General features: G+C 42.7%; 1 protein-coding gene across 2 annotated transcripts in view; it reads left to right on the top strand.

The window, feature by feature from the left end:
- LOC143943049 (cytosolic phospholipase A2 delta-like) overlaps positions 1 to 24,281 on the top strand; it is an 83,461-nt gene that overhangs the window by 21,914 nt on the left and 37,266 nt on the right. For both annotated transcript variants that reach the window (XM_077464544.1, XM_077464543.1), the window contains exons 5-11: positions 1,478 to 1,518; positions 3,412 to 3,454; positions 4,832 to 4,892; positions 8,773 to 8,957; positions 13,696 to 13,797; positions 18,086 to 18,123; positions 23,483 to 23,618. In XM_077464544.1, the coding sequence (XP_077320670.1) occupies positions 1,478 to 1,518; positions 3,412 to 3,454; positions 4,832 to 4,892; positions 8,773 to 8,957; positions 13,696 to 13,797; positions 18,086 to 18,123; positions 23,483 to 23,618 (606 nt within the window). The remainder of the gene's footprint in view (positions 1 to 1,477; positions 1,519 to 3,411; positions 3,455 to 4,831; positions 4,893 to 8,772; positions 8,958 to 13,695; positions 13,798 to 18,085; positions 18,124 to 23,482; positions 23,619 to 24,281) is intronic.

Raw genomic sequence — 24,281 nt, 5'->3', positions numbered from 1 at the left:
CAACTATGAATTATTGCATCAACAAATAATATAAATATAATAATAATTACAAACTATTTACTCAACTGCAATAGTGACACTTAATTTGTGAATTTAGCACTAGGGTGCACCTCCCCCTTCATTGCAAATTGTGACTATTACAATTCCATTATAACAGTTCTTTTGTGTATCAATTATTTCAACTTTCAATTTTCTGCTCCACTTTCTTGCTAATTCTCCCCACATTTCCCCCTGTGCCACACACTCACCGATGTTTGTGGACCCCATTATTTATATAAGTGGGTCTTTTTTTCTGAAATATTCAAGATTCCCTTTACCTTGGCTTTTCCTCTTGACCATAAGTCTTCAGGACCAACAAACTGGGCACTTTTTTTTCACTATAGGTAATTCGGATGCCAAACCCTTCTCCTCTCCACTTCAAATAAGCCACCATGTACAGAGAGACAGGGAGAGATCCAGAATAATGTAATTCCGCTTTATTATCTTAAAAGGTTAAAACAAAGCAAATGCAAATGACAAATGTAGAAAATGGCGCCTAACAATCCCTTCTTTATATGGTTGGTTTGTGGAACCAAAAGCGTGCAATCCAATGGGCAGAAGTGACATAGCGGAAGTGACGTAGGGTAATCCCGTCCAACGCATTTTATCATATATATTATTACAAATATTTATATTTGTTTATGCAAAAACTCATTGTTTTTTTGTCTTTTTTTGCAAGAAAGGGGAAGGTGCACTGTAGTGCTGATTTTACAAATAAGTGTTATCGCTGTTGTTAAGCTCATGCTGGTTTGGAACAGTTATAGTTTGTTCATGTAAATTATTATTTTTGGGCACTATTAAGGATTATGTTTTGTGAGTATGTGAACACTTCCTGCAATTAGATATTTAATATATGACTTATACATTAGGGATCAGGGTTCCCACTTACGTGCTGCACTTTTACCCCAGGGAGAGTGCCTACTTTTAACTTTGCTCAGAAGTTGAGATTTCCACAGAGCATACTTTCTAGTTTTGGGATCTGGCAAGATTTTATGAGCAGCTAAAAATATATAGAGGCCCCTGAAGATAAGGCATTGGAACTAACGCTTCTGCTTTGTGTTTAAATACAATATCATAACCTCTGAACTGATAGAATCAAAATGTCTATTCCTTAAAGCGTATCTACACCCAAAACTTGTTTCTGGTTAGTTTGGAGTAGAGTAGAAGGGGTGGAAACCCTGTTAGGTTTTCATTAATGTGCCTCATAATGGAAAGTGGTGGTGAATTCAACATTTTTCAGTTGAAATCATTGGGGACAATGGTCCCAGTGACATCTGGATTATGTCCTTACTTTGAAGAGATTTCTTCCTGCTGTGTTTCCACTACGGGAAATTGAGGGAAAATCTCACAAAATTCTATCCAAAAACTAAGATTCTGACTTAAGATGTACTTTAAAGCTGATTTGTCTTGAAGTTAATATAATTATTTTCCTTCTCAGTTGCAGGAGGAACTTCATGTAGAATTTAATCTGGTGACCATGTAAGTACAAATACTGATCATTACAATACATGAGTAAGGGACTATGTACACAGACTTTTGCTTGAACAGAACAGCTTTATTCTCCATATGATTCAATGAGAATGCAAAAGCAGTTTGATGAAGTTTAGAAAAAGGTCAAAGGAGGGTCAGAAGGATATCAGAAGTATCTGTGAAGCTACTTAGAAGGCTCTGAAAAGAATCTCAAACTGCATTCTGATTGCACTTGCATCATTTCTAAAGGAGGTGATGTGCTGAATTTTACCTACAAGTGACAGGTGTCAATAAGTATACCAACTTTGCGTACATGGATGAGCAATTTAAGTCCTATCTAAATGATTGCACTGTTATGATTGGATGCCTGGGTACTATAGTCCTCATGCTGACACCAACAATGAGCCACCATTCCTTCCACTGACACTGACAATAGGGCATAATTCCTCCCACTGACACCAACCATGAGACACTATTCCTCCAAGTGGTACCAACGATGGGGCACTATTCCTCCCACTGACACCAATGATCGGCACTATTCTTTCAAATTACACCAACTAAGAGGCAGTATTCCTCTCACTGACACCAATGATGGGACACTTTTCCTCCCACTGACACCAATGATGGGGCACTTTTCCTCCCACTGATACCCTTGATTGAGCACCATTTCTCCCACTGACACCATTGATTGGGCATAATTTGGGGCAGTATTCATCTCACTGATACCAACCATGGGGCACTTTTCCTCCCACTGACCCCAATGATTGGGCCCTATTCCTCCTCTTATTGACCACTGGCACTTTTTTTTTTTTTCCACTAACCACCAAGTCTGATGCATTTTCTATTCCCACTGGCTGCAGTTGGGCCCCTAAAGTCTGAAGGACAGAAAACTGGCCCTTCATTTAGAAATTTCGGGGAACCTGCCTTAATACCCCTTTCACACTGGGGCGTTTTTCGAGCGTTTTTCAGGCGCTTTAGCGTTAAAAAAAGCACCTGTAAAGCGCTTGAAAGAAGCTGCAACTGCAATCCCAATGTAAAAGCCTGAGTGCTTTCACACTGAGATCCCTTTCACACTGGGGCGTTTTTCAGGCGCTTTAGCTTTAAAAAAAAGCGCCTGTAAAACGCCTGAAAGAAGCCACAACTGCAATCCCAATGTAAAAGCCCGAGTGCTTTCACACTGAGGCGCTGCGCTGGGCAGGGAGTCAAAAAAGTCCTGCAAGCAGCTTCTTTGCAGCGCTTTTGGAGCAGTGAATACAACGCTCCTAAAGCGCCCCTTCCCATTGAAATCAATGGGAAGTGCCTGTAAAACGCCTGAAAAGCACTATTGGCAGCAGCGGTTTGTGGGCACTTTTAACCCTTTATTTCGCCACTAGCAGGGGTTAAAAGCGCCCCAATAACGCTTGAAAAACGCTGGTAAAGCGCTGCTAGTTTAAGCGGTGCATTGCAAGCATTTTTCGGGCGCTGACATTGTGAAAGGGCTCTTAAAGCACTTGGGCTTTCACATTGGGACTGCAGATGAGGCTTCTTTCAAGTGCTTTACAGGCGCTGTTTTTTAACGCTAAAGCTCCTGAAAAATGCCTGAAAAACGCCCCAGTGTGAAAGGGGTCTAAGACATTAAGTGTTGATTCATAAAGGATCTCTATGAGAAGTACAAAAGAAAAAATCCTGGCCAGCATAGGGATGTTGAGATTCACAGTTGCAGCCAGGCCTTAGGTGGTATGGGTAATATCCTGGTGTCCTAGACACAAACACAGCCTTGCCACTCTCAGTTGTCTATTGTTGTTTGATATACCACTTGACATGCCATGAGGGTTGAAGCAGTTGCCTATGCAAAAGAAAGTGTAGAGTTAGAGGGGTTAGGATAGGCACATGAAAATTGCTAATGTTATCTTTATTTCACAGACCAGAAACAAGAATGAAAGTTACAACCAATGGAGTGTTGGTGGTAAGCATACTAAATATTTAGAATCCAATTTAACCCTAGTGGTCATATAAACTACATGACAATTGTCCATTCAGGCCTTTTTTTGGCAAAACTGGGTATTGCTCTCCTGTCTGTAGGGCTAGGCAGATACCCACTGGATGATTACTATTAAGCTGATCATTGTTTAGATTAGTTAGAAAACCCATTTCAAATGGTATTGATCCCCCCAATATAAGCAGCTCCAATCAGTTTCTATCTGCATTTGTACATTTTACCCTCATTCCCATCTCAAAATGTTGGGAGGTACGAGTTTGGCAATTCTGGATCCATGCAATCATTTTGTGAACTCAGTTGACTCTCTGGCGTGTTATTCCCAGGAGCAAACCCATGTTGCTGGCCAATAGCTATAGTTACCCTGAGATAAGCCAGACACTGAATATGCCTCTAATGTCCCACAGTATAGTGTCTCTCAGAAGCATTAAAATATAACTAAAGGCAATTTTTTTTTTTAGTTTTGGATAAAGTGGATAGGGATTTAAATGCTTGTCAGTTTGTATTGCTGTCTGTGCCCCCTGTGAAGGAGATTCACTCTCTAATTGTCCTGTTCACCATTATCATTGATAGTGAACGTAAAAAACAAAACCCCAAATTTTGGGCTGTCCCCAGAAAAGTAATACTGTAGAGGGGAAATCTTCCAATGGGTACACTAGTTCTGGTGACCTGGGGGTCATCAACAAAATCCCTTTATTTTGCAGGGATTTCCTCTCTTCTGTTTGGCTATGGGACAGGAAGTGAAGGTAAATCTCCAAAATGGGACACAGATGGATGGTGAAAAACAAATCTCACAAGGGTTATAACCCTTTCTTACTCTATCCAAAATTTACCAATATAGTTTTGCCTATAGTTGTACTTTAATCTGCTTAAAGCGGGACTAAACCTGCTGACTTTTTTTTTTTACACCTGTAAAGGAAAAGGCATAATGAGCTAGTATGCACCGCATACTAGCTCATTATGAAATACTTACCTTAGAACGAGGTGCCAGAATCTCACTCTGAGCTGACATGTTCCGTTGGCGTGTCTTCCGGGTATCGCGGCTCCGGCGATGTGAATGGCCGGAGCAGCGATGCCATCACTTTTCTTCCCGCCAGGGTCTGGCATCTACTGGACTTTTAGCCGAGAATCCCCGGTGCGCATGCGCCACTGAAGTCAGCAGCTCATTGCGAGGGGAATATCTCCTAAACCGTAGAGGTTTAGGAGATATTCTTTTTACCTACAGGTAAGCCTATAGGCTTACCTGTAGGTAAAAGTTGCAAAAATGACTATACAACTGCTTTAAAGATCTATTAGCAGTCAGATTTCTAGAACATGTGTGTTTCATTCATGCTGGCTCTTTTTCAGTGCCCAGAGATGGCTGCCGTGGAGGTGATGGTAAACAAAAAGAAGAAAGAACTCTTTAAAAGTGAGTATCACTTATCAGTAGAAGCTAGAAAATTTGATAGAGTGTATTTGATAGATACCATTGTACAATTTGACAGAAAGTGGCAGACCAGGCTGACAAATGCTGCAAGAACTAACAGAACCAGAAAAGCACTGTTTGACTATCAATAGTGGGCAGATATGAATATACAATAATGGACAGAGAATGACGAGCAAAGCTGAATCCTTGTAAAATTAGAATTTGTCTGCAGTCTAACAAGCCAGCTCACTGTGGTCAAAATATCATCAACTTTCCAGCATCCAATCATCTGACTGAGGCTTTACCTGGTTGATGGACAAGGCTGGTGATGGAAGTTAATGACTTGGTTTGCATAGTTTATTCCCTTAAAACACCCAGTTTTCACATCCGAATTTTCTGTTTACGTAGATGTCCTTTAGGGTAGGCTCAAATTGCGGCAGTCCCTATCGCCCCTCTTCAAAACTGCAGCCTTCCGAATGCCTGTGCCCAGGGCCGTTTTTAAGGCAGGGCAAAAGGGGCAGCTGCCCTGGGCCCTTTCATTGTTGTGGGGCCCAAAGCAGCTGCCTCATACTTGCCAACTATCCCTAGTTTAAATTTCCTTGTCTCTTGCTGTGTCCTGATATCTCAGTGTTAAGTGCTGCTACTAATGCTGCCCAGCTCTGCCCTATTGTGTACAGCTGACTCACCTGCAGACCCTGTGTTTACATGGAAATAACCAGCATTTATATGTAAATAGCAGCAGCTTTCATATGTAAATAGCTGCATAGATATGTAAATAAAGGCGGCATCCATATGTATAGCATGACCCCTGGAGTGAGGAGATGATGTGCTGTAACCTCTAGCAACAAATCAGTGAGCAGTATTACTGTACAGTAATCTCAACAAGCAGAAATCATGAGCTGTAACCTCTAGCAACTAATCAGTGAGCTGTAATATGTGCTGTAACCTCTAGCAACCAGTCAGTGAGCGGTAATAATACACTGTAACCTCTGGCAACCAATCGCAATAGCTGCCTGATGTGATTCAGTAAACTGATTTTGAGTATAGCTGCTATTTATTGTATGTCTCAGAGCAGGTGGAGAGCAAAACTGCATGGCGGTGGGGGGGGCCAAGAAAAGTTTTGCCCAGGGTCCAATCAATATTAAAGACGGCCCTGCCTGTGTCACAGCTGAATGGGGATTTTACTTTGAACTACCAAGCCACAACCACCAGCCAAGGGTCTGGCTTTTGGTTGCAGTGATGTCTCATTGATTTCATTGGGCGAGTTTAGCAAGTGACACTGCTTGCCAAACTTCTTCTGCCAAGTTAAAATCACCACACTTAAATATTCAAATTGTGCGGCGCTGTCAATCAGTATGTGCAAAACATGCAAATAAATATAAACCAAATCGTAAATAGATAAAAATAATCAGTGTGAATAAATGAATCCATACGTTATATCAAGTAATGAAAATAAATAATTAAATAAAAAATAATCAATTAACAAATCAAATCAGACAGTTAGAGCTCATATACTAGGAGGTCTAACAGAACTTCTGGGATGAAATCAGGATGAATAGATGATAAAAGCTCAGCCTCTCAAACCAGCCTGTCAGCCCCTTCCAAAGCTCTGGTAAGGTCACGCCAGGAACACCCAAGCAATTATATCATAAAAAAGAGGATGGGGAATTGTTCATAGTGCAATAGTTTAAAACACCTTTAATAAAAACGGTGTATCTACTCACATATAAATAACATTAACCTCTTCAGCCCTGGAAGAGTTGGCTGCTCAATGACCAGGCCATTTTTTGCGATTTGGCACTGCGCAGTTCAACTGACAATTGCGTGGTCGTGCGACGTTGTACCCAAACAAAATTGACGTTCTTTTTTTCCCCCACAAATAGAGCTTGGTGGTATTTGATTGCCTCTGCGGTTTTTCTTTTGCGCGTTAGAAACAAAATAAGAGCAACAATTTTGAAAAAAAGGCAATGGGGGTTATTTACAAAAGGCAAATCCACTTTGCACTGGAAATGCACTTGGAAGTACAGTCGCTCTAAATCTAAGGGGTAGATCTGAAATGAGTGGAAGTTCTGCCGATCTTATCATCCAATCACGTGCAAGCTAAAATGCTGTTTTTTATTTTTCTTACATGTCCCCCTCGGATCTACAGCGACTTTACTTCCAAGTGCACTTGCAGTGCAAAGTGGATTTTCCTTTAGTAAATAACCCCCAATATCTTTTACTTTTTGCTATAATAAATATCCCACATTTTTTATAAAAAAAAAAAAAAAAATTTTTTTTCCTCAGTTTAGGCCGATGTGTATTCTTTTACATATTTTTTGGTTCAAAAAAACCCACAATAAGTGTATATTGATTGGTTTGCGCAAAAGTTATAACGTCTACAAAATAGGGGATAGATTTATACCATTTTTATTATTATTTTTTACTAGTAATGGCGGCAATCTGCGTTTTTTATTGGGACTGCGACATTATGGCAGACACATCGGACACTTTTGACACATTTTTTAAACCACTGACACATATACAGAGATCAGTGCTATAAAAATGCACCAATTACTGTGTGAATGTCACTGGTAGGGAAGGGTTTAGCACTAGGGGCGATCAAGAGGTTAACTGTGTTCCCTATGTGTGTTTCTAACTGTGGGGGATGGGACTGTCTAGTAGGAGAGAGATTGGTGTTCATACATAGTATGAACACACGATCTGTCTCCTCTCCCCTGAAAGAACCAGGATCTGTGTGTTCTCGCTCTGTCATGAGCGATCGGGGGAGCCTAGCGGTCATCGCGCCTGCCAGGCACTTGCATCGGCTTCTGGCACATGCTTCGGGAATGAGCGCCCCTAGTGGCCAAAAGGCGATGCCGCTTAAGGTAATGTCGTTTCGCCCAGCCGTGCCATTCTGCCACAGTAAAACTCACTCTAGTGGGCGTAATGGCGTAACTGTAGTATCTGCATCCTACATGTTTCGTGCAAAAAGACCTCTTCACAGGGGCCCAAGGAGATGACTCTATAGCCCCATACACACTATCAGATTTTCTGCTGATTTACCAAAACCATGTAGTGCAAGGGCCTGCCTGATTGCATACAATTTGAAACTCCTAAGGTTTGACCTCATATTATATGGTTTTGGTAAATCTGAAGACAAAAATCAGCAGAAAATCTGATAGTGTGTATGGGGTTTACTGTGGAACACTTTAATCACTGGAGAGACATTTTCATGGTGGACTTTGTTTTGATAAGCTTTCACTGATGAACTTTTTTTTTTGGGGGGGGGGGGGGGGGGTTGGATATTTTTATATACATTTATTTCATTCATTGCATCACACATTCATTCATTGCCATTTTTCAATTGATTTTTTACTTGTTTATTTTTATTATTATTTATTTACATCAACTGATATCACTTTATTTATACTGATTAAATGTATCTATTTATGAATTGATTGATATTTATATTGCATGGTTTACACACATTGATTGACAAGACTACACAATTTGAGTATTTAAGTTTGAACATTGTTTTGTATGTGGATAATAGTGAGAGCAGCTGTCAGATTTTTTTTTTTCATTTTTCATTATTGGTGTTTTTGCACTTTAAGAGCATGGTATTTTTAAAAATCACTGCACTGCAAAGCATTGTGGCCACGGCAATGTGTACTAACCTGAGGGTCTACCATGTTCCTTTGGAGGTGGGTGGTTGGAGGATGGTATAAACACAGTAGAACCACCTGTTTCTACCACCTGTAGCAACAAGGCCTTGGAGGAATGTGTTACTAACGGGCTATCACGTATCATTATTACTTTTGCAACATGTCAGTCATTTTTTAACATAGAGGTCAGGAAGGTTCCATGAGCTTAAACGGTATCTTCTGTTGTATGTTCTTAGGGAAAACAGAGCTGGTTCTGACTGTAAGAGGCTCCTATGAGGCAGAACACAGAATCTTACTCAAATCAAACAGCAGCTCTGAGTCCGGTTCACAGGAAACAGTGATGTTCCATTATCCCCAGGATTATGGAACAGAAATGACAGCCAGTCTGAACAGGGTCTACTCCTCCTTGGATGTCACCTTTGTAAGTATTTCACATTTTTTATTTTAGATGTATCAAGAGTTAAATTGCAGTCTTTTCAAATATGTTCCTCAAACAATCCTAATCAGCAGTTATGGCCTTGGCACTGATTAATGCCACCCACTCTATTACTGTCTTTTATTCAAGGCCGGGCATTAAGAAATGTTCTGAGCATCTCAGTCTCTATTGTGAAGGATTACTGATGTGGTCTGGACACCAGTCATGATGCTGAAGGTGCTTTTACATAGTAGCTCACCCCTAATATATTTAAAATTCAACACTAAGCTGATATAGAATGATGTTTACCTCATCTAAAAGTGACTTATATGATAATACAATAAGTACTTGCTCTGGAAGGAAACCTGTATTGAGAGAAATGTGAGGACTGCTATTGCAGACCACCTTTTAAGAATGACAGTTGACATTAAATAAACATGACAGCCAAACAACTAGCATTTCAAATGTATGGTGCAGCAATAGTAGCCATCATTATATCTCAGTACAAGATTCTTTTTAGCAGGGCTTTTTTTTCTTAGAGAATAGGTGCAGATACTCCCCCCCCACTTCTGAGTGACCATTTTTATCTGCCACTACCAGGGGCGTTACTAGGTCTGCAAAAGATCTGGGTGGGGCTAGAACCCATAGCAGCGGTCACCAACTGCCAGTGGTAAGCATTTTTTTGCGGGCAAAGGTTGACGTTTCAATCATCATGGCACCATGGTTGATATTGTGTCATGGTGATCGATGTGCATTGTTCCTATTGTTACATTCTAATATATAATGAAATGGTTTAACTCACCATAATGCAGAATCAGTGGGAGCCCTGGGCGTGTCACTTGCCACATCTCCTGACACCAGATGTAGCATGTCACTTGCCACCGTCACCTGTCACGAGATGCAGCTTTTTAACTTGCCACCGTCACCTGCCACTAGATGTGGATTGTCACTTGCCACATCACCTGCCACTATTTGCAGATTGCCACGTCACCTGCCACCATTTGCAGATTGTCACTTGTCACGTCACTTGTCACATCACCTGCCACCATTTGCAGATTGCCACTTGTCACATCACCTGCCACCATTTGCAGATTGTCACTTGCCACGTCATTTGCCACCATTTGCAGATTGTCACTTGCCACATCATTTGCCACCATTTGCAAATTGCCACTTGCCACGTCACCTGCCACCTGATGCGGATTGTCACTTGCCACTTCACCTGCCACCATTTGCAGACTGTCACTTGCCACTTCACCTCCCACCATTAGCAGATTGTCACTTGCCACGTCAACCTGCCACTAGATGTGGGCTGTCACTTGCCAACTGATGTGGATTGTCACTTGCCATGCTAGCCAGTGCCACCAAATGTACATTGTCACTGAATTGGTGGCAGGCTGGCAGCACTGGTCCATTTATTGAGGGCAGGAGAGTGTAAATGTGGGGCGGGCAGTGAGAGATGAGGTAATCTCTCTGCTCCCCGTCGCACCACCGACATTGAAGAGGCCCACGCTGTGAGAGCGGAAGAGTGCTGATGTGTGGCGGGCAGTGAAAGATGATGTCATCTCTCTGCTCCCTGCCGCACATCGCTTCCACATTGAAGTGGCCTGGCTGTGAGGGTGGTGACGTGGAATGGACGGAGAGAGATGATGTAATCTCTGCTCGTCCACCCGCTCATCTCTCCCCTCCACCCGCCCGCCGCAGCCGCGACCCGCTGGTTAGGCAGGGACCCTGTGGCACGAGAGAGCCAGGGCTATGGGCTCCAGATTCAGGGCTACAGCCTCAATAGCCACCCCCTGTTGATGCCTATGGCCACTACCCACCCCAAGCATTGTCCCTTGGTTTCACCCCCAACCCACTTCCCAGTATCACCCCTTTTTGAAAATACAGAACCAAGTATCATTTTGTGGTGCTACGTAATTTGTTTGGAATTTGTTAATGATAACAAGGAAAGCAGTAAAATAGATTCCCTGCAGTCAGCAGCAATAGACCCGCCCAAACAATAGATCTCTCCCCCCCCCCCCCCCACAGAAACAATAGACAAAAACATATCTTCCCCCAGCAAAATGGATCCACCCCAGTAACAATAGATCTCCCAGCAGCCAGAATCAATAGACTCCTCCCTCAATAGTTGATCCCTCTCAGCAACAAAAGATCTCCCACCAGCAACAATAGTCCCCCTGCAACAATAGATCCCCTCCAGAAAAAACAAATCCCCCTCAGCCAGCAAAAGACCCTCCAGTACCACCCAGCCATTACATACATTCAGTGCCAGAGGTGCCCTGAGTTCTGGCTGAAAAAACACCCTGCTTTTAAGTACCGTATATTATTTATTATTGGCTTAGTGTAGATTTTGTATGAAGTTTCCAATACCAAAGCCCACATATACACACCCATGAATGAAATTCTCAGTACTCTGGTATGACATCACCAAAATGCATTTGTAAAAAAAAAAAAAAAAAAAAATGCATTTGTAAATTGTGTTTTATTTGAAAGACTAGTGTTCATTGAATTCCATAAGTGCCAGTTAACACTATTGTACTGTGATAATGGACTGTAATGCACACAGTGCTGTGTGTTGTAGTACCATTTTGTATAGAACCCTAATGCACCAGCTCAGTGGACGTATGTTGTAGAGCACTGCAATGTACAGATATAACTATTTGTATGCTGTGGTGTACCGCATTAAAACAAGTGTATTTCTAATGTTAATGAGTCCTGAAGCTGATTTTCATGCTGATGTAAAAACATTAAGCAAAAAGAAAGAAGGGAATCGAACTATATAGGCCAGATAAGTAGCAGGAGCAGGATACCTGGGCAGTTCTAGCTCTGGATCTTCTTCTGGATGTTGGTGACCTGATTTTCTATTACTAGTCTGTTTGGCTGTGGGTTAATGATGCTTAGCTCTGGACTGAAAGGACTCTCTATTGTATAGATATTGGCTTTGGAGCTTTTTGGTCTTATATGGTCGTATTTGACTTCTTACCATCATGTCAGCTGTTTGGTGGCTATTCTTACATCCTTTCTTTGGATCAGGGCTCCTCGTCCCATGCTCTGATGTGCTTGGTTGCCTGTCATGAGGTATTTTTAAGAAGGTACTCTAGTGTCTGCCCCCTTTTGGCCCCTCCCTATGCTTCAGTGCCCTCCCAGGGAGTCTTTTGCATGGTGTTGAGACAACTGCTGTATTTTTTCATGTGTCCTGAGGAAGCTGCTTCTAGCGAAACATGTTGACACATGAAGATACCTGTAATCTGTTGCGAATGTAAACAGTTATTGCTGTATTATTATATGCGGCTGACTTATGAGCAAAAACAATGCAATTGTCTTTTTAACCATAAACAATCATATGTGTTGTATGGTATTTTAGATCTTTTATACAATAAAATGTAATGATTTTATATGATTATGTACTCCTTATCTGGCCTATATAATATGATTTCCTTCTCTCTTTTTATTTAAAGTGGTTGTAAACCCTTAGGCCGCGTACAAGCGGGCGGACTGTCCGCCCAACTAGGTTCGTCAAACAGTTTGACAAACAGTCCGTTCAAAATTAGCATGAACGGACTTGACCACACACGACGAACGAACAGTCCGCTGAAAACTTGCGCGATGACGTAAACGGCACGTACGACGGGACGAGAGATTCGAAGTCCAATACACTGCAATGCAACCTTCGCCGTGTAAATTCTTTCTGAGCATGCGCGAGACTTAGTTTGTCGAACAAGCCTACACACGAGCGGACTCTCCGCTCAAACCAAGTTTCAGCGGACAGTCTTACGGAAATTCCGAAAAACTTTGTTCGTCAGACTGTCCGCTGAAACTGTCCGCTGAAGCCCACACACGAGCGGACTGTCCGCTGAAACACTGTTCAGCGGACAAAGTTGGGCGAACAGTCCGCCCGTGTGTACGCGGCCTTACAAACCACTTTGACCTACAGGTAAGCCTAGATTAAGGCTTACCTGTAGGTCAAGAAATAGCTCCTAAACCTACACGGTTTAGGAGATATTTACTAAAAGACAGTCACCTCTGTCTACGGCGCATGCGCCGTAGATAGCGGCGCGCAGGCGCACGCGCTGTAGCCAGCGGCGCGCAGGCGCACTATCGCCGCTAGCAGCATGCCGCTGCTAACGGCGATATGCCATTAGTGGCGGCTCCCGTGCGAATGCGCGGGAGTGATGTCATCACTGCTCCAGCGTTGTGAGTGGCCGGAGCAGCGATAACCAGAAGAAGATGGATGCTCCTTACTACAGGGCACAGCGGTGACATCACAGGTCCTGTGTCAGGTAAGTGACACATAATGGGCTACTATGTGATGCATAGTAGCTCATTATGCTTTACCTTTGCAGGGAAACAAAGAAGAAGTAAATGCATCAGGGTTTACTTCCTCTTTAATTTATACACTACGGATGTTGGCCACGAGTGTCAGCCCTTTCTTTTTGATGTAAAAAAAATTCAATGATTACAAATATGCATTCATTTAAAAGTCCCATATATAATTAGTAAACAGTATAAGTACCAGAAATAATGTTTAAATTAGATTCCAGTAATCCACAGTACAGCAGTACCCAGACTGGGAGAAGGAGGGCCAGCACTACTAGCAAATCAGGCTCTGCTGCTTGCATATGTGCTGCCAGGAAACATTATAGAACGGAAGGATCACTGCATTAGTGTGGTGTAACATCTTCATTGTCCAATCCATAGACTTGTTTGTGTTTTAACCTGTGACTTTCACTCTTTTTGTTCTCAGAGTAATGAAACAGAAAATGATTGTTTAAACCAAACTACAATCCCACTTAGTTTAATCTCTCCTATGGAAGGTGAAACTAACATCCAGCTACCTGCAATGGAGGCAAGTAAAGAATTTGATATCTGAGCCACTGTGTGTTAGTTTGGATCTGTGTATACATAGCTCCCAACTGTCCCTGATTTCGAGCAATGTCCCTCTGTCTCTCATTCCGCCTCATTTTGGTCTGATCTATATAGTTGTATATAAAATGCACTTTTTATCTATCAACAAGTGTTTTCCAGCACTAAAACTTTTTATCCAATTTCTAAATTGCTGCATTTGTAAGTTCCAAAAGCCGATATAAAGGAACGGTAGTGGTAAAAAAAAGCACTTGTGGGTTTAACCAATCTTGTTTTTTTGTACAATACTCCATTAAGGGGGCATGGCCAGGGGTGTGTTCTATGCCTGCATACTTTTGCTGATAGGTGTCCCTCATTCCCATGTCAAAAAGTTGGGAGGTATGGTGTATATATTATTTCATTTTTTTTTATATTTATGAAATGCCCAAGTGGACTAAATGCATGCTGCACTTGGTCCTATTCTGATCCCTAACCCCCATGTGAAATAAATAAAAGCACATTACTTTAGTTACAATCCACCCCAAAGATTCTCTCTGTAAACAGCCCCGCAGCACTGACTGTTCCTTCACAAATTCAATAGTAAATTATCAAGCTGCGCTGTGGGGCTGTGCGATATACCTGCTGGTGCAGGGTATTCAGGGCTGGGATGAGGGGTGGGCAGGAGGAGCGGTTGCCCTGGGCGCAATAGTTTATTGCAGGGATGGGGGTGCCCTGACCCTAACCTTAAAGCGGGAGTCCACCGGGACTCCGCGTTTTTTTTTAAAGCCAGCAGCTACAAATACTGCAGCTGCTGACTTTTAAAATAGTGACACTTACCTGTCCAGCGCGCCCGCGATGTCGGCACCCGAAGCCGATCTCTAGGTCGCCTGTCGGGTCCTGCCGCCGCCATCTTGGGTATGGGAATCAGGAAATGGAGCCTTTCGGCTTCATTTCCCGGTTCCCTACTGCGCATGCGCGAATCGCGCTGCGCAATAAGGACGCTCCCCGCTGCCTCTGGGATCTGTGTGTTTCCCAGCAGGCAGCGGGGCACTTGCGGGAAGGGGCGGGCACTTGCGGAAAGGGGCGAACGTTACGCCCCTTTCCGCAGAGAGCTATCCCGGAAGTGGGTGCAGTTACCTGGATTATCCAGGTAACTGCACCCCCCTCCCCCCTGAAAGGTGCCGATTGTGGCACCGGAGGGGGGGAGGGTTCCGATGAGCGGAAGGTCCACTTTAGGGTGGACCTCCGCTTTAAGAGAGGTGGGGGTGGGAAATATTTTGGCACTGGATGACCGACCTTGTCCCGGCTCTGAGTGTATGTTTACCAGCAGCCGCAGATCTATTACACAGCCCTGACTGTTCATTCCTAAATTCAATAGTGAACAATCAGTCAGTGCTACAGGACTGTGTGATATATCTGCGGCTGCTAGTAAACATCTACTGTGCCACAACGCTGACTGATCTTTTGCTTGTTTTGTCTGTTATTTTATACTCGCCCCCTGGTGTGCTGAATGGTGGCAATCTTCTCCAGTGTGTGCCTGCTCGTAGCTTCCAACTGTCCCTGATTTCGAAGGACTGTCCCCGATTTGGAGCAATGTCCCTCTGTCCCTCTTTCCTCCTCATTTGTCCCTCATTTTGGTCTGATCTATATAGTTGTATATAAAATGCACTTTTTATCTTTCAAAAAGTTTTTCCCAGTGCTAACCCTTTCATCTAAATTATAAATTGCTGCATTTGTAAATTTTAAAAGCCAATATAAAGGAATAGTAGTGGTAATAAAAAGCCCTAATTAACAATTTTTTTTTGATTAATTCACCTTTAAGGGGTTGTGGCAGGGGGCGTGTCCTATTCCTACATACGTACGGTAGTAGGTGTCCCTCATTCCCATCTCCAAATGTTGGATGGTATGCCTGCTGCCAGAGACAAGTTCTGTCGATAAGCCATAACTATACAGTATTTGCCTCCTTGTTAGCAGCGTGGTTGGATAGCGGTGGGAGGAGGGAGGTGGGATAAGTTGGTAAGCAGCTCAGCAACAGCAGGATTGATTAGAACAAGACCAAATGCTACAGACACTTGTTCTCCTAGGAGATTTAATAAAGACTTAAATAAAATGAATTGATAATTCTTCTGTAGGGTGAATAAAGATATGGAAAATGCAGTTAATTTGTTTAAAAACTCATAACCAGCAGGTTCCATAGAAAAGAGACTTAGCTGCACTTTATGGGGGCTTTATAAAGGGTCCACATTATTAAGTGTGCTTCCAGTTAGTAATCTCTTCAATAAGGTACAAGTTTTCCCCTGACCATTGTATATGCTGCATTTGTCAGAACATCCGCCTTTCCTAAGGTTGATTGCTTATGAGCTAAGACAGCAAATTAAAACACAATAAAGAAATAAAAGTTTTGGCAGCATCAACATGGAAATGATTTGAAGGACTCTACTGCGCCTTTTTGAGAGACAGGAAACCTGGAAAGCAAAGGAGAATTGCTGCCTTTTGTTTAGTGAATACAGCCTTTTCATAATCTGTTTTCCACACTGCAAGGATTGTAGGAGTAAAGACTTCAGATATTGTTCCTATTATATAAATGTGACATGGGCCATACCAGCACACTTAGGCCGCGTACACACGAGAGGATTGTCTGGCCAACTAAGTCCGTCAGACAATCCGACAGACAGTCCGTCCTACTTTTGAATGAATGGACTTGACCACACACGATGAACAGACAGTCCGCTGAAAGCTTGCGCGATGACGTGTACAGCACGTACGACGGGACTAGAAATACGACGTCCAATACACTGCAATGCAACCTTCGGCCGTGTAAATCCTTTCTGAGCATGCGCCATACTTAGTCCGTCCAACTAGCCTACTCACGAGCGGACTGTCCGCTGAAACCAAAGTTGGACGGACAATATTACGGAAATTCCGAAAGACTTAGTCCGCCAGACTGTCTGCTGAAAAAGTCCGCTGAAGCCCACACACGAGCGGACTGTCCGCTGAAACACGTTTCAGCGGACTAAGTTGGACGGACAATCCTCTCGTGTGTACGCGGCCATAGGCTGCATTCACACTACAACGTTTTGGATTGCAGGCAGATTTGCCACGGATCTGCCTGTGATTTGACAGCGCCGAGGTGTGGATGATAAAACGCGGAACTCGCATTCAAGATGCCATTCATTTGAACGACACCTCAAATCACGGTGCGGGTCTGCCGCGATTGTGACGCGATAAAACATACTGCAATCGTGGTAACGTGCATCTCGGGGCGCGTGTCGTCCAAAAATAGTTCAGGAGCTACTTTGGGGTGATGTGTGTCCTGTGATGCCAATTGCTGCGATTGCAGCATGTTTTATTGCGCGGCAATCGCGGGAGACCTGCACCGCGATTTGATGTGTCATTAAAATTAATGGCATCTCGAATGCGAGTCCCGCGTTTTGTCATTCACACCTCGGCACTGTCAAATCGCAGGCAGATCTGTGGCAAACCTGCTTGCGAATTACTGGAAGAAGTGCAATGTAAGTGTATCAATGGGGTTGATTTACTAAAGGTAAATAGGCCGTGTACTCTGCAAGTGCTCCAGAGCTTAGTACATGAGCAGAAGCTCTGCTGACTTCCATCACTACTCATTCATGTGCAAGCAGAAATTCCGTTTTTTTATTTTCCTTGCACGTAATTTGTATTTTTTTCGAAGCTTCACCTCATTTACTAAGCTCTGGAGCAAATGCATTTGCAAATTACAGTCTATTAGCCTTCAGTAAACCAACATCTATGGGGGTTATTTACAAATGGCAAATCCACTTTGCACTGCAAGTGCACTTGAAGCTCAGTCGCTCTGAATCTAAGGAATAAATCTGAAATAAGTGGAAGCTCTGCTGATTTTATCATCCAATCATGTGCAAGCTAAAATGCTGTTTTTTATTTTCCTTGCATGTCCCCCTCGGATCTACAGCGACTGCACTTCCAAGTGCACTTTCAGTGCAAAGTGGATTTTCCTTTAGTAAATAACCCCCTATGTGTATGATATGATCTGTCTTGTAATTAAAAATAACAAAACTTTGCACCCTGAGTTGCAAATATCGCCATAGGAAAAACCTTTCAGTGCAGTTAGCTAAGAGTCTTTTCTGGGAATGCTACATTAGTAAAGGCTACATGCTGTCTATAATTATGATAAAATTAAAACTTTCCTTTGGAGACTTGAACTGTAGTGTAATATTGAACATATTTATATATATATATATATATATATATATATATATATATATATATAAATTTATATATTTTTTTTTTCTTTACAGGTCAAGCCATTGGAAATCCAAATTAAAGTGAAAGAATGGTAAATTTTCGGTTAATTTATGACGTATAGAGAAGTGATTCATATTGCACACTATAATGCTGTAGATGCATTGGTCTATTCCTTCTGACTTCATATTTTTGTAATTTGGATATTCTGGACTTTGTACACCATCGTTGTTTTTTGCACTGTCCTCCTTTCTCAGCCTGATAATGGTCTATAACAGGGGTCTCCAAACTTTTTCAAACAAAGGGCCACTTTATTGTCCTTCAGACTTTAGGAGGGCCGGATTGTGGCCAGCAGGGGAAGAAAATGTCATGGGCCTAGCCCTAGCATCAGTGAAAACAAATATGGCCTCAGGGTTGGTGGTCAATAGAAGGAGGAGTATTCCCCCCAGGGCTGCTGATAGAAATCATGGGGCCCCGTACAGCCTACCTGATGGGGCCCCCTTTAGCCACATCCCTGGTCCGCCCCTATACCGAGAGGCTAGGGTATACAGACACCCCCCCCCACCAATTTAACACAACTAGAGGATGATCAAATGAAATGGAATCAGTATACAGAGGTTAACGTTTTCTGAGAGATATTAAAGGAACACTCTAACCACAATGATCACTTCAGTGATTTGAAGTGATCAAAGGTGGTAGGAGTCAGTATGTGGGATGGCATATGAATATACCAAGGTGGTATAATGATTGGCTTCTAACACGGAGGGCTACACATAGATCAAAATTTGTCCGATTACTGCTAAACTGAATTTTGATGTGTGTGTACCCAGCTTTACCCAATTTCTTGCTTTAGCTGGCTTCTTCCAGCGCTGAATGGTTCCCTACAGTGCTTGTGTATGTTTTACTGACTATGGTGTCCTTTTATGAAGCAGTGAAATCTATTCACTGCTTCATTCTCCGGCATTCACAGAGGAGATCTTTCTCCTCTGTATGCCAGTTTATAAAGCGGAGTAGATCGCTTCACCCTTGGAGGAGTGAAGAGATCTACAAATGCTTCTAAGGGTCCTTTCACACGGGGCGGATCAGTTCTGATCCGCTCCGTGGATATCCGTTTGCTCAGCGGGGATCACTCCGTCGATCCCTGCTGAGCAGGGAGATGACAGGTCCGTCTCTGCATACTGCGCAGGGATGGACCTGTCACAGCGCCGCTCTCCCCTATGGGAGATCGGATGACGACGGACCGCAGTGCCCGTCGTCACCCGATTCGATCCGCAGACGGATGGAAAAATAGCTTTTTCCTACGTTACACTTTTTCGGATCGGAGCGGGTCGGATGTCAGCGGACATGTCACCACTGACATCCGACGCTCCATAGAGCTCTATGGAGCACCCGTTCAGGTCCGCCTGAAAAACTGACAGGCGGGCCTGAACGGGACGTCAGTGTGAAAGGGGCCTAACACTGGAGAACGGCCCCTAATACTGGAATCTCGTGAGACTTTACAAGATTACAGTATGAGAAATTCACTGAAACACAGAGATGTCAATTTATTAAGCAGTGATAAATTATCACAGCTCAATACACTGACATACTGTGTTATTAATGTTAGTAAAATAAAGAGTCCCCCTACATAATATATACATGTATACACACACAGACATTATATATACATGTATATACACAAACATTATATATATATATATATATATATATATATATATATACATAAATATGACAGGGGGACATGGTTACAGTGTTGGGGGGTCTGAACGAGGCATAAGGAAGTTAATCATCTTCCTCTTTCCTCCTCAGATCCCCCCACATTCTCTCTTCACTCCCCGATTCTCTACCTCTGAGTTGGTGAATCGGGGAGTGTGAATTCTGACACAGATCGCCAGTGAAGCGCTGAGATCGCAGCTTCATAAACTGGCCGTTTCTGTGTCATTCAATGAGTATTCTCAGTGTGTGGAGATAATTGGCGGGAGAACATATTCAAACACTTCTCCCCCGATTATCTCTGGTTCATAAACTGTTTATGGGCTGTGATCAGCGGCGATCCTCTGGATCACTGCTGATCGCTGCTTCACAAACAGACACCTAAGCCCAGTTGCTCACACTTCAGCCCCCTGCGATGTGATGAGGTTTGGTGGAGGAAGAGGACTCTGCAGCTGGCTGGAGCATGGAAACAGGTAAGTGAAAGAGTCTATTCCCCCCCCCCCCCCCCACACACACACACACTGCAAGGTTGGACTTTATTTCATTTCCTGGAGATGGGCTGTATTATATATATGTATACACTTTCTTTGCTGTTAATACTCAACTTTATGAATATGTTAGGAATATACTGGGACTTTTCAGGTGCTATATAAATATATTCAACATACACATATATTAAAAGAATGATTTTGTGAAATGCATCTGTGTGTAGTCCCTGAAAAGTCCCATTATTTTCCTTTTTTTAGATTTCACTTCCACCAGACCTGTCCTGCTGAGGTGCAGGGCAAGTTTACAGCACAGATTTGTACAGAAGCAGAACAACAGTGATCACAGGAGAAGAATGCTATCTGTCACCTGTTATCTTGCCTTGAGGAGAGCTCCAGTGTTCTGTCCTTCCCGAGGAGGGGGGAGGGAGGCTCAGGTGCTGATAGGAATACATGTCCACTCTTCTCTTATCCATAGACCCCTGTATTATCTGAGATCCAGGCTCCTGGAGTGATGCTCTCCTCCTCCCTTGGTCAGCCCTGTGCAGTCAGACTTTTTTTTTTTTATTATTATTCTAAATGCTGTTAAGATTGCTCGGGCCCCCCCTGCTGGCCGGGCCCGGTACAACAGGGTCAGCTGTACTGGCTTATCAGCGGCCCTGATTCCCCCTATTAGTAGGAGGAATAGTATCCCACCATTAGTATCAGAGGATGACATAGTGTCCCATTGTTGGTGTCAGTGGGAGGAATTGTACCCCAAGGGCCGGATAAAGGCTAGCAAAGGGCCACATCCGGCCCTCGGCCACAGTTTGGAGACCCCTGGTCTATACAATACGATATTGTAAATTACAAAAGTTTGTGCAAAATTAAATAATCCATAGCACATAATAGGTTTTATCTTATTGTAGAGAAATTAGTAAAATGGGTTTGATTGGTTGTCATTGATACATGCACTACCCTATTAAATAAGTCAGATAATGTTCTAAAAAGCTAACAGTCTCTACAAGCTGATATGTTACAGTGCTACAGCAAACCCATGCTTAATAGCACTCATGCAGCCTATTGCCCTGGGGGTCCTATACTAAATCTCATCTAAAATGAACGCTATATTAACACATATTTAGCTTCACTTTGTTTTGGAACCAATTGATGTTTGATGCCAAACACACAATCAGAACTAGTGAGAGTGCAAGTGGCTGCAGAGAAAAATCTCAAGACTGTTTGCAGCTCAGAAAAACATTGTCATTGTCTTTCTAGGCTCCTGAATTTTGACCTGTACATTCCAAATGGAACTAAGCTAATTAAAGTTGTGACAAACAAAATCCCTGATAATAATAGTAAACCATGAGCTTACTTTAAAGGGATGGAACCTGATTATACTTCATTTGACCAACATTACCGGGTGCTTCAGCCCAGTTTATGTAATGGCAACTATGATTTTACCAACATAAATTGATGATTGCAACAAGGCATGATCCACATAAAATAAAAGATATTATTGATCGGTGGTCCCAAATCTTCAATTAATCAACCCCCCTTACAATGTTTCAGTTTGTTTGCCCCCCAGAAATGTGTTATATTAGAATTCGGTGCCTTGAAAAAGTTTTCACACCCCTTAAAATTTTCCACATTTTGTCATGTTACAACCAAAAACATAAATGTCTTTTATTGGGATTTTATTTGATAGACCAACACAAGGTGGCACATAATTGTGAAGTGGAAAGAAAATGATAAATGGTTTTTAAAATGGTTTAGAAATAAATATGTGAAAAGTGTGGTGTGCATTTGTATTCAGCCCCCCTGAGTCAAAACTTTGTACAACCGCCTTTCACTGCAATTAGAGCTACAAGTCTTTTTGGGGATGTCTCTACCAGCTTTTCACATCTAGAGAGGGACATTTTTGCCCATTCTTCTTTGCAAAATAGCTCAAGCTCTGTGAGATTGGATGGAGAGTGTCTGAAAAGCAATTTTCAAGTCTTGCCACAGATTCTCAATTGGATTTAGGTCACTCTATCACATAAAATTACAATAAAATACATTCATGTTTTTGGTTGTAACATGACAAAATTTGAAAAATGTCAAGGGGTGTGAATACTTTTTCAAGGCACTGTAGTTTGAAGTGGATGTACTCACTAGCTTTAAAGTGGAAGTAAACCCATCGATTTAAACAGTTAAAAAAAAAAAGGCATGGCGGGAATGCTAACTGCACACTGGCTGTGCTCTCAGCCAAACTATCAAACCATCCAATTGCTGGTGTCATAACGAATCACATGTGCAGCACCATAGCAGTTGAAGATTAAACAGAGGCAAAGATGGCAGCTTCCTTGGCTGAAAACGATAGGGGAGTTTACGTCCACTTTAACATAGTCTGAAGTGGATGTATTCACTGGGGTTGATTGACTAAAACTGGAGAGCGAAGAATCGAGTGCAGCTCTGCACAGAAACCAATCAGCTTCCAGATTTTTTTTTTTGTTAAAGCCTAGTTGAACAAGTTGATGTTAGAAGCTGATTGGCTACCATGCACAGCTGCACCAGATTTTGCACTCTCCGGTTTTATTAAATCAACCCCACTGGCTCTAACATAGTTTGAGGTAGGTGTACTCAATGGCCTGCAATCAGAGTTTAGGATGGGTGTACTAATTGGCTCTCCAATTCACTGGGGTTGATTTACTAAAGGCTTACTAAAAATGATGAAGCTTCACGTTACAAAGATTACCCAATCACATGCAAGGAAAATTTTAAAAAAAGCATTTTTGTTTGCACATGATTGGATGATGGAAGTCAGCAGAATCTCCCCTCATTTACTAAGCTGTGGAGAAACTGCCCTTGAAAAGTACGCAATCTATTTGCAAATCCACCCAACTGGCTCTCCAACAGTGTTTGAAGGGGATAAACTCAATTTAGAGGGTATACTCAGAATATGATGTGGGGGAGTATGCTTGGTCCTCCCCCCACCTCAAAATACACACAGTACGAATGTCCTTCCTGGAAGCAGGAGGGGGCAAGGTCAAAGACACACAGTGCAAAATAGACTGGCAAATAAGGCCAATAATAACATGCAGATCATAGAGAAAACTCAAGGCTATTTGTGCCATCAGCAGGCCATCCAACCCTGGGTAATATTGTCCCAATTGTTGCTATTGGGAGGTTCACGTGACTAAGACATTGCACCTTTACTTTGACAGATACAAGTTCTTGAGGTGGATCGAGCTTTAAAAAATGTTTTATTTTAATGTAAAATTTTCCTGTTTTTAGCCCAGAAAAGCTGGATGTGAGACTAGGGTTTGATCTGTGTGATAAAGAGAAGACTTTTCTTCACAAACGCCAGCAAGTTGTAGCTGAAGCCCTGAAAAGAGTCCTGCAGCTGGAGCAGGATTTGGTGGGTGACGAGGTGAGAATTTTAACATATTGCTACATCCTCAAGGATCTGTGTTATTATCTGTTATCCTCACAACTAATGGGAAGATGGCTGCAAAATGTAGAAATAAATATCATCGTGTAGTGATCAGCAGAACACAACAGATGGGTTAAAACTTCATTTTGAGACCATTAAAAGCATGTTATAACATTGTCCACTGTGAAGCAACGCATTTCACCCATTATGGGTCTTGATTATGTATTTGTGTAGAAGATAGCTCCCTAGTCAAAGCTGAAGGTTAGGTATTGTAATTTTTACATTGCTACATTCAAGCCCGGACTGGGATAAAAAAAGCAGCCCTTTTATTTTTTTAAATCCCCCATAGCGGTGTCCTTCCCCAACAGTAGACTTCTGTACCCCCCCCCCCCTCACCCCTATGCAGTGTCAGTGTCCTCTGCCCCCTTTACACCCCCCCCACTGTAGTGTCTTCTGCCCCTCCCCCCCACAGTAGTGACCGGTACTCCCCAATGCCCTCTGCCCCTTTACGTCACCCCCCCCCCCCCAATGTAGTGTCCTTTGCCCCATATAGCAGTGTCCTCTGCCCCCCCCCACAGTAGTGTTATGCCCCCCCCAAAGCAGTGTCCTCTGCCCCCCTTCACATCACCCCTCCCTCCCACTGTAGTGTCCTCTGCTCCC

This window comes from Lithobates pipiens, unplaced genomic scaffold (genome assembly GCF_037356315.1).
Source record: "Lithobates pipiens isolate NorthernLeopardFrog02 unplaced genomic scaffold, aLitPip1_a1.2 Scaffold_30, whole genome shotgun sequence".
Classification (NCBI taxonomy): Eukaryota; Metazoa; Chordata; class Amphibia; order Anura; family Ranidae; genus Lithobates; species Lithobates pipiens.
The sequence above is the reverse complement of the archived record's forward strand: the minus strand, read 5'-3'. Positions and strand labels throughout refer to the sequence as shown.